The 13,640-nt window shown below is 39.1% G+C and overlaps 1 protein-coding gene across 11 annotated transcripts in view; it reads left to right on the plus strand.

Annotated features, from left to right (window-relative positions):
• Positions 1-13,640, plus strand: part of Erc1 (ELKS/RAB6-interacting/CAST family member 1) — a 334,813-nt gene that overhangs the window by 160,277 nt on the left and 160,896 nt on the right. For 6 of the 11 annotated variants that reach the window (XM_028880482.2, XM_028880483.2, XM_028880485.2 and 3 more), the window contains one exon: positions 582-713. The exons of 4 other annotated variants lie outside the window; for them this stretch is intronic. In XM_028880482.2, the coding sequence (XP_028736315.1) occupies positions 582-713 (132 nt within the window). Of the gene's footprint in view, positions 1-581; positions 714-2,434; positions 3,089-13,640 lie in introns of those variants that run through there. One more of the 11 variants, XM_028880493.2, reaches the window with a different exon arrangement.

Consider the following 13,640-nt stretch of genomic DNA (forward strand, 5'->3'; position numbering starts at 1 on the left):
CTAAATTGTTCATTCATATCCAAACAAGTCACACACGTGTAGTTATTTTCCATTTTTTCATGAGAAGAAGATAATGTTTCACTTTCTGGAAATGTTAGGAAGCATCTTCGTTTTTAAAAAGATGTTTTTCAGAATTTGTCTGTATGATTGAGTCTGTTACGCAAGTGTGACTTCCTGGAGGAAGAGAGTGTTGTGGAACTGACTCGAAGTAGAAACTCCATCAGAGCTGATTTCAAAAGCCCAGTTTAAGCGGTGGATTTAAAAACAGTTTTAGGTTTTTAAATAGTTAGCCTCTTACTACTTATGCCGTCTAGCACCAGTTGTTTCCTTCTCTGTTGCAGAGAGCAAATCCATCATGTCTGTCTTGCTTCACTAACTTGATCCTATGCTCTTAGTGATAGACTTCAGCTTCCTTTACTTCTCTTCTTCCCTTGTTCAGTTCTTTACTCTACGGAGGTATCTTTCTGGCCTTAATTTGCTTCTGGCGAGAAGGATGTTTAATAATCAAATAGCTCCTCCTTGATGCATAGGTCCTTCTGAGTTCTGGTTAACCTCCTTCACGAGTCTTCCTCGTTTTCCAGGACAGTCTCCGTAAGAAGGATGACAGGATTGAAGAGCTGGAAGAGGCACTGAGAGAAAGTGTGCAGATAACTGCAGAGCGTGAAATGGTGCTGGCACAAGAGGAATCAGCCAGGACCAGTGCTGAGAAACAGGTCTGCGATTTTATGTAGCTACTAGCAGTGGGTAAACACAAGGTAAAACCAGTGTAGTTGGGTGAGCCATACGTGCTGACTGTTCATGGGGCTTCAAAACTACTCCATCAAGTATTATTTCTTAGACTTACACAGTGACTAAAATATAACTGTGCAAGGGTTGGCTCATGTTACCGTTGAGATCTCTGAAGTAATAATTTAGGGGTGATTCATAGATGTTTATGTAGTAAAAGCTAGTAAAATATGTGACTGACATAACATGCAACATGTCTGTTTGCTACATGACTGCAAAACCCCAGCTTTGGAGGTGAATGAGAGAACATAAACATGTCTCAGTTAGAAAATAGTTTCTTTTATATCTTTCATTCAAAGAGCATTTAAGGTTATAAAAAGTTAATAGCATATTTGAACAGCATAGATATGGTAGTGTTCCACTACCAGATTACCCTGTCTCAGCCTTGTGTAACTTGAAAGGTTCTGCCATTGCTGTTCATGGAATCTGTTTTATATGCTTCTGCTTCTCTTGTTAGATCTCTTTATGCTTGCTTTTGACTCTTTATTAGAAGGAATAAATAAAGATGGGAGCTATAAATGAAAGGAACAGGTTTATTAAATAAAAACTGGCATCTTAGTTCCCGTTTTGAAAATGTGACTCTAGGTTTTAGATCTACCTAGCACAGATACCAGAACATTTAATTTTTATAGCACCCTGCCCCTTGTGTATATGAGAGACTAAAATTCTTTTTTTAAATAATATTTTTCTTTTTTTTTTTAGATTTATTTATTATGTACACAAAGTTCTGCCTGCATGTACACCTGCAGGCCAGAAGAGGGCACCAGATGTCATTATGGATAGTTGTGAGCCACCACATAAGGTTGCTGGGAATTGAACTCAGGACCTCAGAAAGAACAGCCAGTGCTCTTAACCTCTGAGCCGTCTCTCCAGCCCGAGACTAATAAATTCTATCTAGGTGTCTTAGTTAGGTTTCTATTGCTGTGATAAAGCACCATAATCAAAGGCAACTTGGATCAGAAAGGGTTTATTTCAGTCCATGTCACAGTCTATCAATGAGTGAAGTCAGGCCAGGAACCCAAATAGGGCAAAGGACCTGGAGGCAGGAACTGATGCAGAGGCTATGGAGGAGTGCTGCTTTCTGGCTTGCTTCCCCCTGGCTTGCTCAGCCTGCTTTCTTATAGAACCCCAGGACCACTTGCTTAGGGGTGGTACCACCCATAGCGGGCTAGGCTCTTCCGCATCAATCAGTAATTAAGAAAATACACTATATATAGGGTTGCCTACAGGCAAATCAGGCATATGTTTCTACTGAGGGTCCCTCTTCCCAAGTGACTCCAGCGTGTGTCAGGACACCAGGTAAAAAGAGTTCCGTGACATAGTAGCAGGAATCTAGTGGGAAAATCCTGCTGAGAAAGAAGCTGCTGTTCCTGGGAATTCAGGCAATCAGATGGTAAAGAAGTGCCCACTTCAAGGCAGATCTACCGTAGTAGGCACCTCATAGAGGCCCTAGCTGTAGTAGCTTCCTTAATAGCTTTTAGTACTTTAGTGTTCCTGAATGTCTAACAGTGTTTATGAGATTGGGTATATCAATATTTGGAGGATATATGTTTATAATTGTTCTGTCTTCTTGATTGACCACTTTATTCATAACTAATGATGTTCTTTGTCTCTTTATTGATTTTGACTTGATGTCATCTCCCCTTAGGAGCACCTGATTTATCAGGATTACTGTCTAATGAGCCTCAGCAATCACACTGTCTGGCTCCCTGGCTGGGGTTACAGGCATGTGCCGCCTACTACTCCCAGCTTCATTTTTAACCTGGCTTCTTGGGGTGGAGTGACATCCTTATGCCCACACTGCAGCCACTTGACTGACTGAGCATTCCTCCCAGCCTCCTGCCCTCCTCTCTCTGATTTTGTGTTAGTACCATCCACCTCTCAATTTCTTTCCAGCTAACTTGAAAAGCACATAACTAAGGACATATTCTGCTTCCATGGAATGAAACTTTATTTACTCCTTAAATTTGTGACCCATTACTTAAAATGTGGTTTACAAAATGTACAGCTTACTCTTAAAACAAGATGCTCACATTTACCAGCTCCTGAGATAAGTGCCTTGTTCATGCTATTATTTCATCACCGAAACAACACATCTGTGCTCACTTGTCCTCTACAGAGCAGTACAGAATGGCTTCATTTCTTAAGAGTATGAGATCTCTCTGCTTGAAGTAGCGTCCCTCTTCTTAGCACTAGTCTGGAGGGATCCTACTTCTGTAGAACTTCTATGGCCTTTCAGGTCTGACTTTGTGTCTTTGTAGGATTTTGAATAGTTCCCTTCACTTACCTGTTTTGTAACCTGTTTTAATATATAATATATAATATAATTATATAATATATAATAGGTATTGAAAATACGTCCACTGTTTTCACTAGTATAATATGAGCTTCCTGAGTGCAGGAGGTGTGTCTGTGGACTATTGTGGCTTTGATAGCAACAACCTGCTGGGTAATCACTGGTATTAAATGAACATCTAAGTGGTTTAATTCTATTTTAATTGTGAATGAATGAATGAATGGAATTTTATTCTGACCTCTGTGCCTTTACATCATCACCTGCACTCTTTCCTCAGCCCTCAATGTGATTTTTAAGAAACTTTCCTTAGGCCGGGCGTTGGTGGCGCACGCCTTTAATCCCAGCACTCGGGAGGCAGAGCCAGGCGGATCTCTGTGAGTTCGAGGCCAGCCTGGGCTACCAAGTGAGCTCCAGGAAAGGCGCAAAGCTACACAGAGAAACCCTGTCTCAAAAAACCAAAAAAAAAAAAAAAAAAAAAAAAAAAAGAAACTTTCCTTAGAGGGCTGGAGAGATGACTCAGAGGTTAAGAGCACCGACTGCTCTTCCAGAGGTCCTGAGTTCAATTCCCAGCACCCACATGGTGGCTCACAACCATCTAAAGAGATCTGGCACCCTCTTCTGTATACACAATAAATAAATAAATAAATAAATAAATAAATAAATAAATAAATAAATAAAAATAAAAAAGAAACTTTCCTTAGAGTTCCCCTTCTACTAGTGTATGGGATCCTGCATGCTTATAGGAAACGTGTCATACAACTTAAATGTTACCTCAAGACTAGTTCAAACTGCTACTTCTCTACATTTAATAACTGTCTGAAAATTTGTGGGAAAAGAAAGGAGTCATTTCATTTTTAACCAAAAGACTCCCTTCAAACGTTGAGCTTTATTATAACCTGTGTGTGTGTGTGGGGGGGGGGTTTGCATGCCAGCCTGTGTGTGCATGCATGTACATAGTCACATGATACTTGGGAGTTCCCTTTCTGCATTGTAAGACATTTTATTTATTTATTTATTTATTTATTTATTTATTTATTTATTTATTTATAGCAAAACAAACTTCTGATAAGGTAAAATGATTCATTTTGAAACTACATTGTATTTTGTTTAAAATCATATTTATAAAGTTATTTTGTAAACAGTTTTGAAGTAATAATTATCATCTTCATATAAAACAACAAAAATATATCTCAAGTTTCAATAAAATTATTAATAAAAGATAAAACACTACCAACCATCTGTAAAACTAACAAGTACAAGGGCAACGGCATGATTTTTAAATATCATAGTATTAGTAATGCTGAAAGATATAGATATAGAAATGTTGAGGACATTGTCAAATGAAAACAGTGTTATGAAAGTACAGAAATTGAATATGTACTAGATAGTGAGAATGGGATTATGTAGAATTTAAACCTCTTTAAGTCAGTGGCATAATTTTTTAGTATGGTAGACATTCCTCATTGTATGTATTATAGGATGATAAATCTGTGAATCTGTAGATTCCTTCACATGATCTTCTGTTTCCTTACTGCTCTTAAAGTTTATCTTCATGTAAAAACAAAACTTAGATTAGTCACGTTTTAGCCATTATGACTCCCTCTGTAACTTTGCCAGTTGGGGTCAGTATGTAGCTATTGCAACAGTTCTAACATTCTAGAAAGTAACCATATGAGATAGTAGAACCTAAACTCTCAAAAACTCTGATTTGTATCTAATAGTATTTTTTAAGTATGCATTTAGAATGATCTCTTGTTATTATGCTTTCTTTTATAAGTGTTTTTAAAATTAATAGCTTATGACTTCCTTGACATTCAGGAATTATTTATGCCACCAATTTGGGCTTGAGTTTTAATTTTTCATTGATATTTTCTAAAGTTGTAATCAAATGAAAAATTAACTTGCGGTGGACTTAAAGTAAAAGGTTGGTACACCTTTTACTTTAGGAATTGTCCCATAGAGATAATTGCTAGAAGCTATTGATGTTCTTATGGTAGATGTGGCATACTTTTATCTACACTGTGTGAGAGACCTTTGTACAAGAGAGCATCTGGGGAACCTCCAGCATTGGACATATGCTCTGTTTATAATGAGTGCTTGAGAGTTTTGGACCTTATTCTTTTATTTCCTATGGAGTTTAATAGACTCAGTTACTGATCATGGCCGTAGTTATCCAAGGTACAGTAATAGGTGAGCCCTGGGAATTGGGCAGCTTCTCACTGGTTTCTGTGTGTAGTGATGCTGTCTTTATGTACATCATACTGAATGTTTTCACTGGAAGGATTTTCCTAGAGAAATGTGCACAGTATAATTTGTCCTACCCAGTAGGTAGTTCTTGTATGTGTTACATCCTAAATTATAGTTTGCTAATTATTTCTTTCTCTTTAATAAACTGTTAAAATTGACTAGAGGTTAGTGTGAAGTATATTGGATCAAAGATCAAACAGTATGAATTTTATTTTTTGCTCTTTTTGCTAGCTGTGATTTAGTAAATTCCCTAACTTCTCCAAGCCCTTCTTTTAGATGGAAGAAATCATTCCCTTCACAAGCATCCACTCATGTCTCACAGTGTGATAACCTCTAAGGCTCCCTTCAATGTTGAGCTTTATTATGGCCTCTGTGGTGTGTGTGTGTGTGTGTGTGTGTGTGTGTGTGTGTGTGTGTGTGTGTGTGTCTGTATGGAAGGCTGTGTGTACATGTATGTACATACTTGATTTTGGGGAGTTCCCTTTCTTGGGTTGTCAGGCATTAAATTCCATTTTTTTTCTTCTGGCAAAGTAAACTTTTGATAAACTGAAATGACTAATTTCATTTTCCACAGTTTGTTTACCTGAGTTTCCTCCCCAGATTCCAGATGGTAGAAGGAGAGAACCATCTCCCACAGGTAGTCCTCTGACTTCCATATGTATGCATGATTGCCCCTCACCAAATCGGGGGCATTATTTTTAATTAAAAAATAATAGTTGCAGCCGGGCGTTGGTGGCGCACGCCTTTAATCCCAGCACTCGGGAGGCAGAGCCAGGTGGATCTCTGTGAGTTCGAGGCCAGCCTGGGCTACCAAGTGAGCTCCAGGAAAGGCGCAAAGCTACACAGAGAAACCCTGTCTCAAAAAACCAAAAAAAAAAAAAAAAAAATAATAATAATAATAATAGTTGCTATGCCTTTGCTAGTGATATTTGAGAAAGAAACTGTGGCCTGGTATTTGCATTATTTGTAACCTTTCTTCCAGAAGTACAGAGAATTACAACCTTTTTATTTTGCTTGAACCTTGTGAACTTGTTTTGTAGCCAGAAGTTTCTCCGGTCCCCGCACCCCCCCCCTTCCTCCCAACCCCCTGTGGTCCCACAGCCTCTTATGAAATAATCACACAGAGGCTTAATATTAATTGCAAATTATATGGCCGTCTTCCTAGCTAGCTCTTATAACTTGACTCAACCTATTTCTATTAATCTATGTGTTGCCATGTGGCCATGGCATTATTACCAGTCTGTTGGCACCTTATTGCTCCTTTGGTGGCAGGCTGGCCTCTCTTGGATTTTCCCTCCTGGCTCCATCCTGCCCTGCCATAGGCCAATGCAGATTTACTTATTATCCATTGGAAGTAACACATGTTCGCAGCATACAGAAATATACCCCACAGTATTGTTGGTTGCTGATTCAACCAGATCATAGGAGTTACTTAATCATACAAACACATGAGCAAAGAAAAGCCAGTCTGCTGAAACAATAGTTTGCAGTGCATTCATTCATATGGTTTCATTTTTTGTTTGGTTGTTATGTTTCCAAAAGTGACTTACATTGAATTGTCATCAATTAAACGTTTTCCTTCTCATGGCTTCTTTCCAACTGTGGTGACACAAGTCTTGACAATAGGGTGATAATTGTTTTGAAAAATGTGTGCTCAGGTTTTATTGATGGCTGCCTTTTCAAGTTTTACTTAGTGCTGAGTGATTATTATAAGATTTATCTACCTAAGTCCTCTAGCTTGATTAAAAAAGAAGAAAAGAAAAGGAAAACTGGGGTTACCTGTAAAGAAGCATTTAGCTTACATTGACATGTTTTGTATTTCTTTTTAAGGTTGTCTTTAGTTGCAGAAGATTTATGACTGGGAACATGAAAGCAGCACAGTGAAGGTGTGGCCAACCAGTGACAGTTCTGCATCTCCAGCCAGTCTCAGCTGTGCGGATGCATACAGTTCCCTGGCTGTTAGAGAGATACTGTACTTTAGAGAAGGCTAAAGTCTTTTACAAAGTCTTCACCTGGTCGGCATAGTCATTATTTTAAGTATCATTTACTGAGTTCTATTTTGTCACAACTTATGGCAGTGTTGATTTAATGGTGAGATGCAGAAATCTACCAAGATTTAAAGTTGTATTATGAAAGGTGGTTTCTTTAGGGCTGTTGTCCGTGATTCATACTTTGGGTCCTTTACAGATGTATCTGATGGTCTGAAGTCTGGACTTCATAAGTCTCATCCTAAGTTGGACTAGTATCTGCTACCATTAGTATATGTCTAATATTCAATTGGGATTTCTTGAATAGAAGTTTCAGTGAACAGAATAGGAGACAGAAATGTTCTTAAGTTACATGTACCTTTAGATGAATAGTATAGATAGGAAAATTAATCTCTTTGATGGCCTCTCATTTATTCTGAGGTCCTGATCCATTGGGTCTAGTGACTCTCTTCAGATAAATTTGCCAAGGTAAATCCTCCAACATTGTCCTGGATATAAGCCCTCCGTGGTGGAGCTCTGCCCTGCCAGGCTGTGCTTGATTAACTTTGACTCCAGTAACTTTCATCTCTCCTATGTTTGCCCTCTGTGTCATTAGACTTCACAAGTACTTCAGCATGAGTTTTTCATTTTCTTTCTTTCTTTTTTTAAATTCATCTGTTTATTTTACATCCTGGCCACAACCTCCCCCCATTTTCCCCTTCCAGTCCCTCTCTGCCATTCTCTCCACCCCACCCCACCCCCAATCTTCTTCTCTTCCATCTCTGTCCAGGAAAGGGCAGGTCTTGCATGAATATTAACAAAACATCAAGTTGCAGTTGCAGTAAGACAAAGCACTTCCCCATGTATTGAGGCTGGGCAAGGAGACCCAGTATAAGGAATAGGGTTCCAAAAGCCTGTAAAAGAGTCGGGGACAGCCCCTGTTCCCACTATTAGGAGTCCCAAAGAGGACCAAGCTACATAACTGTAACATGCAGAGTGCCTAGGTCAGTCTCATGCCGGCTCCCTGGTTGTTGGTTCAGCCTCTGCAGCCCCTGTGAGCCCAGGTTAGTTGTGTGAGCCTTCCCATGGTGTCCTTGACCCCTCTGGCTCTTACACTCCTTTCTCCTCCTCCTCTTCAGGATTTCCGAACTCTGCCTCCATCTGTTTGGTGCTGGATGATGTCTGTTTGGTGCTGGATGATGCCTCTCTGATGACAATTGGTCCAGGCACCCTGGAGGAGGTTCAGTTTTTTTCATTTTCAACAGATGCTCATTGACCTTCTACCCTGGGCCAGGCCCTGACACACATCTTAACCTTCTTTAATGTGAAGTGTTTGTTCTTCACCTTGACTGTTAGTTATAGGATTCTTATGTGTTTGTTCCTATTGACCTTCAAGCTCTTATATTATCACATTCTTAAGAAAAGCCTGGCTTCTTCAAGGTTCATGGCATTCAACTGTAGCTTGAAAGTTTTCATTGAAGACTTAATGTAAATATCTATATCATAACCATCTTTAACTTTGTTTTCTCAGTTTCTTGGCCACCGGCTTTTGCTCCCAGTGTATTTCTTCATCCCAGCCCAGGCATTCTAAACCTTGGTGGGTTTTTTTGTTGTTGTTCTTTGTTTGTTTGTTTGTTTCTTTGTTTGTTTTTCCAAGACAGGGTTTCTCCGTGTAGTTTTGGTGCCTGTCCTAGATCTCGTTCTATAGAACGAATTGGCCTCAAACTCACAGAGATCCGCCTGGCTCTGCCTCCGGAGTGCTGGGATTAAAGGTGTGCACCACCACCGCCCGGCAGCTAAACCTTGTTTTACTCTAGGCTGCCTTCACCATTCCCGTTAAAGCACTTTCTCTCATCACAGTGTGTCCTGCCTTGTGTTCCTGATGTGCCACTTTCCCGCTCCCTTCTGACTACAGTTCACTGGCGACTTTTGCTTCATATCAGTCCATTAGTCTTGCTTTCACTTCTCTTCTGTTCTGCTTCAGTTTCTTGCCTATCATTCTAATAATTAAGTTTTAAATCCTTGTTCTTCTAATTAGGTCCCTTTGTTACCCTCCTGTTAACATCACAGATAGAGGTGAACTCTCTTAACACAGGCCAAGATCCTTCTTTGTCTCTTCTTCCCTTTCTTGTCACCCTGGCATCCTTATTTCCTTTGTTCTGGAGTTTCCACTATTTTGATGATTTAACTTCATCAGAGTGTGCTTTCTTGTCACACTGCTGCTGCACACAGGGAAAAGCTATAATGCTTCCTTCTCCCCAACCTGTCTGTCTGGAGAAAGTTTTATCTAGGACTTGGGGTAACACCAGGGCCTGGTGCTGTACATTCTCATGGAATCTTGTACTTTATTGCAGAACATACTCTTGGTTTACAATTAAGTTTTATAGTTGGTGACTGTAGCACACAGTATATAAATAGTCTCCGATGCATATCTGGCACTTGGTAGGAGTTAAATATTTTGGTGGGCAGGAGAATAATGCAAGAAAGATGCCTTGTTGGGCATGGAAATAAGCCCACCAATAGGTCAATAGATTTGGAGAGTGCTTCCCATGAGTGCTGATGCATTTTAGTAGAACAAGCTAACTGGGAATAAGATAGAGTCGTGTGGGAATCAACTTTGCTTCCTCTGGCAAAGAACGTTAGTCTCTGAACTTTTTTATTCCAAAGAAGTTATGATAATGATAATACATACTTCATAGGATTGTGAAGTTTTAATAAGACAATACATATGAAGGATTGGGAACAAGGCCTTTCAGAATAGTCAGATACTATAATGTTGTCCTGTTAAAGAAGTATGCTGTTAATCAAAGAAGTACCATGCACTAGCAAGAAGAAATACTGGGAAAATATTTTATAGTGTAAATAGTAACCTAAAGCTAAAGCTCTATTATAAATTAAAATCCTCAATATCAATTATAGGAAACCTAATATGTGTGTGTATATATCTGTGTGAGTGTTTCTGTGTGTGTGTCTGTGTGCCTCTGTGTTTATCTGTGTCTGTCTTTTCTAAATATATTAGAAATGTTTCTCAGCTTTGAACTATGTGTTTTTGTCTTCCTTCCAAAAAATTATAAAACATTGAATTTTTTTGAAGACAGGATGTGTATGTATATATTCCTGGATGGCCTGGAACTGTCTGTGTAGACCAAGCTAGCCTCAAACTCACAGAGATCCTTCTGCCTCTGTCTCTAGGTGTTGGGATTAAAGGTCTGTACCACCATGTGTGGTTGCAGATTGAGTCTTAATCTAGAATTTTGTTAGAGTCAAGAAAACTAACAGACTTCTCATGTGGCTGTTTTTCATTGTGACTACTTAGCTGTTCAGGTAAGCTTGAGGGTTATCTTTCACTTTAGTTTTGTTTCTTACCACTCCTTTTTCCTTCTAGTCATTTTCTTTTTTTAAAACAAATTTATTCTTTTGAGGAAGTCCTACCAAGATTCTGCATAAATAGTGTTAAAATTACAAAGTGTCCTTTGCTGTTCGTTGTAGAGCAGAGGATGATGGGAAACAAGATGCAGACTTTGGTAGCACTAGAAGGTCCCCATTGCTTTGCTTTTGTAAGGAAAATAGTCTGTGGTTGAGTCATAATTTTCTCCTTTTTTGTTTTGTGCAAAGTTTATTAGCTTGTGATTTAAGTAAAACATCTGGTACTGCTGGCATCACCTACTATCAGACCTGAGCTTTCTCCCTAATTTTACTGTAGACAGTTATGTTATATGCTTGAATCTCAGTTCTGACAGGGCTTTTTGAATGTTTATCTTAAAACTTCTGCCTTTCAAAAACTGTGCTGTGACCTGAAGCACATTTAAAGTAACGGGGAATTTCTTAATTGGTTAGCATAAGATTTGTCTCTTCTTTTCCTTAGCTGTCATACTTTCGTTTCTCAGTGCCAGTGACTCAGTATGGTCGAACAACCATTGTGACCATTGTGTCATAGGTGCTAGATAGCCAGGTTTACTAGCTGAATATGTTCTCTTAGGTTGCAGAAAGGAAACAGAAAGCAGGATAATTTGGGGGCTGGAGAGATGGCTCAGAGGTTAAGAGCACTGGCTCTTTGCCAGAGAGCAAATCAAGTGATTAGCTGGAACTCCTGGTTTATGGGTATTATTCTTGCATTGTGCATAAAAATGCATTACAGCTTATTTGGAGGTGCTGGAGTGATGGCTCAGCATTTAAGAGCATTTGCTGCTTTCATAGAGGATTCAGGTTTGGTTATCAGCACCTACATGGTGGTGCACAACTATCTATAACTTCAATTCTGGTGGATCTGACGCCCATTTCTCACCTCTTCTGTCACCAGGCACACACATCGTACACATACAGACATGCAGGCAAAACAGTCATACACGTTAAATAAAGAAACCTAAGAAGCCAGGCGGTAGTGGCGCACGCCTTTAATCCCAGCACTTGGGAGGCAGAGCCAGGCGGATCTCTGTGAGTTCGAGGCCAGCCTGGGCTACAGAGTGAGTTCCAGGAAAGGCACAAAGCTACACAGAGAAACCCTGTCTCGGGGGTGGGGGTGGGGGGGGACCTAAGGAAAAAAATTTAAACTTACTTGGTTATATGTATGATCAGAAGCAGAAATACCTTATAAACCTAGCACTGAGATGAGTGGGAAATTTTAGGCATTCTCTAAGAAAATTGTACTTTACTAATGCAGGAAACTCAAGAAGTGAAAGTTCTGAACTCAAGTAGAACTTGTCATTCAACATGGTAGACGAGATGTTAGGAAAACAATATCCAAATAACAGTTGAAAAGGGTCAGTGAAATACACATTTATGGGTCAGTAAGATAAGGTAAAAGAGTATGGCTTTAGGCTTTAGTTTTGATCTTTATTTGACAATGAGAAAGAAAGAATCTAGCATAACCCAAGGAAGAATAGCAAATAGGCAGCAAACCTTCTAACCCCGTTTTTTTCAAAAAAGCAGCCCACAAAGCCCACAAGTATTTCTGTGAGCTGGGAAGGAAGGAAAGGTACCCAGTGGATGATATTTAGAATGCTTTCACTTTGTAGCTACTGGTCCTGCAGAGTTAAAACGATAGATGTTTTTGCCAGTAATTTGAACATTTAGAGTAAATTATCCATGCCAAGCAAAATAGTACTTGGCAAAGTTTGTTCAATAGGAGAAAGAAAACCTGAAAAAAAAAAAGAAAATTAAAACTTTCCCACAAATATCAAATCTAGAGATTTATATTGGTGTCTGAGAAAACTTAATGGGAACATGGCTCATTTGAGGACCTAACTAAGGTCAGCAGTTACTTTGAAGATTGTTCATTTGGCAGAGCCAGAATTAGTCTCAGCCTGTGTCACATCAGCTAACAATTCATTGCTCAAGGCAACTCAAGTAGCCTAGCCAAAATCAAGGTCTTCTGTATGCCAGGAGGCCATGGTAAGAGTGTGGGTATGCTGTGCACTATTCCTATAGAGGACTGGATAATTGGGACCACTAATTCAATCTACCAGTGATGCCAAGTAGGAAATATTATGTGAATTTGTGTAAAGAAGGGATTTCTTAAGCAGATTATAGTAACAAATCTTAGAATAAGTGCTTGAAAAAATATGTTCATATACTTTATCAAAAAATGAAAGACAAAAGTAATAGATAAGCTCTGAACTAGGAGACAAGATTTGTATGAGTATAGCTCCGTGAAATTTTAAAAAATAACAAAAACATGCAGTTAGGGATAAATTAGACTTGGAATTCCAAAGAAGAAACTACATAGGTGGTCCTTAAATAACTAAAATATCTTTATCCTCATAGATTAGTATTAAGATAATTGTACATGGGCCGTGGATATGCTCAAGTGGTAAAGGCACTTGCTTCCGAATGTGATGGCTTGAGTTTGCTCCCTGACTCATGGTGTAAGGAGAGAACTGGCTTCCCAGACTGTCCTCTGAAGTCCACACATGCCCTGTGGCATATGCTCCCCTCAAAAATAAATTATTTTTTTATGAAGTTAATGGAGGAAGTTCCTAAAAGATAATTGAGAAACTATATTGCAATAATGAGCTATATGTATCTGCTTATGTTATGATAGGTATTGCATGATATTCTTGTGATGGCATGCTGTCAAGAACGAACAAAAAGTCAAAACCCAATCTATGAAAATCTTCAGGTTTTACCATTTATATAGGAAACTTGAAGTTGGGAGGAACACATTATGTGACACTGTGAGAAAACTACCAAGTAAATCAAGAAAGTATTGCAGATTGTGCAGGACATGGGATGTCATCTTGTCAAGGTTCATGGCATGGGAAATTACAACTGTAGAGGACTAGGACTTTTGTCCAAGTACTAGTCCAAAGAATTTTCTTTCTTCTGTGACTCGCCTTAGTAGTACT

The sequence above is a fragment of the Peromyscus leucopus genome, chromosome 3 (assembly GCF_004664715.2).
Source record: "Peromyscus leucopus breed LL Stock chromosome 3, UCI_PerLeu_2.1, whole genome shotgun sequence".
Classification (NCBI taxonomy): domain Eukaryota; kingdom Metazoa; phylum Chordata; class Mammalia; order Rodentia; family Cricetidae; genus Peromyscus; species Peromyscus leucopus.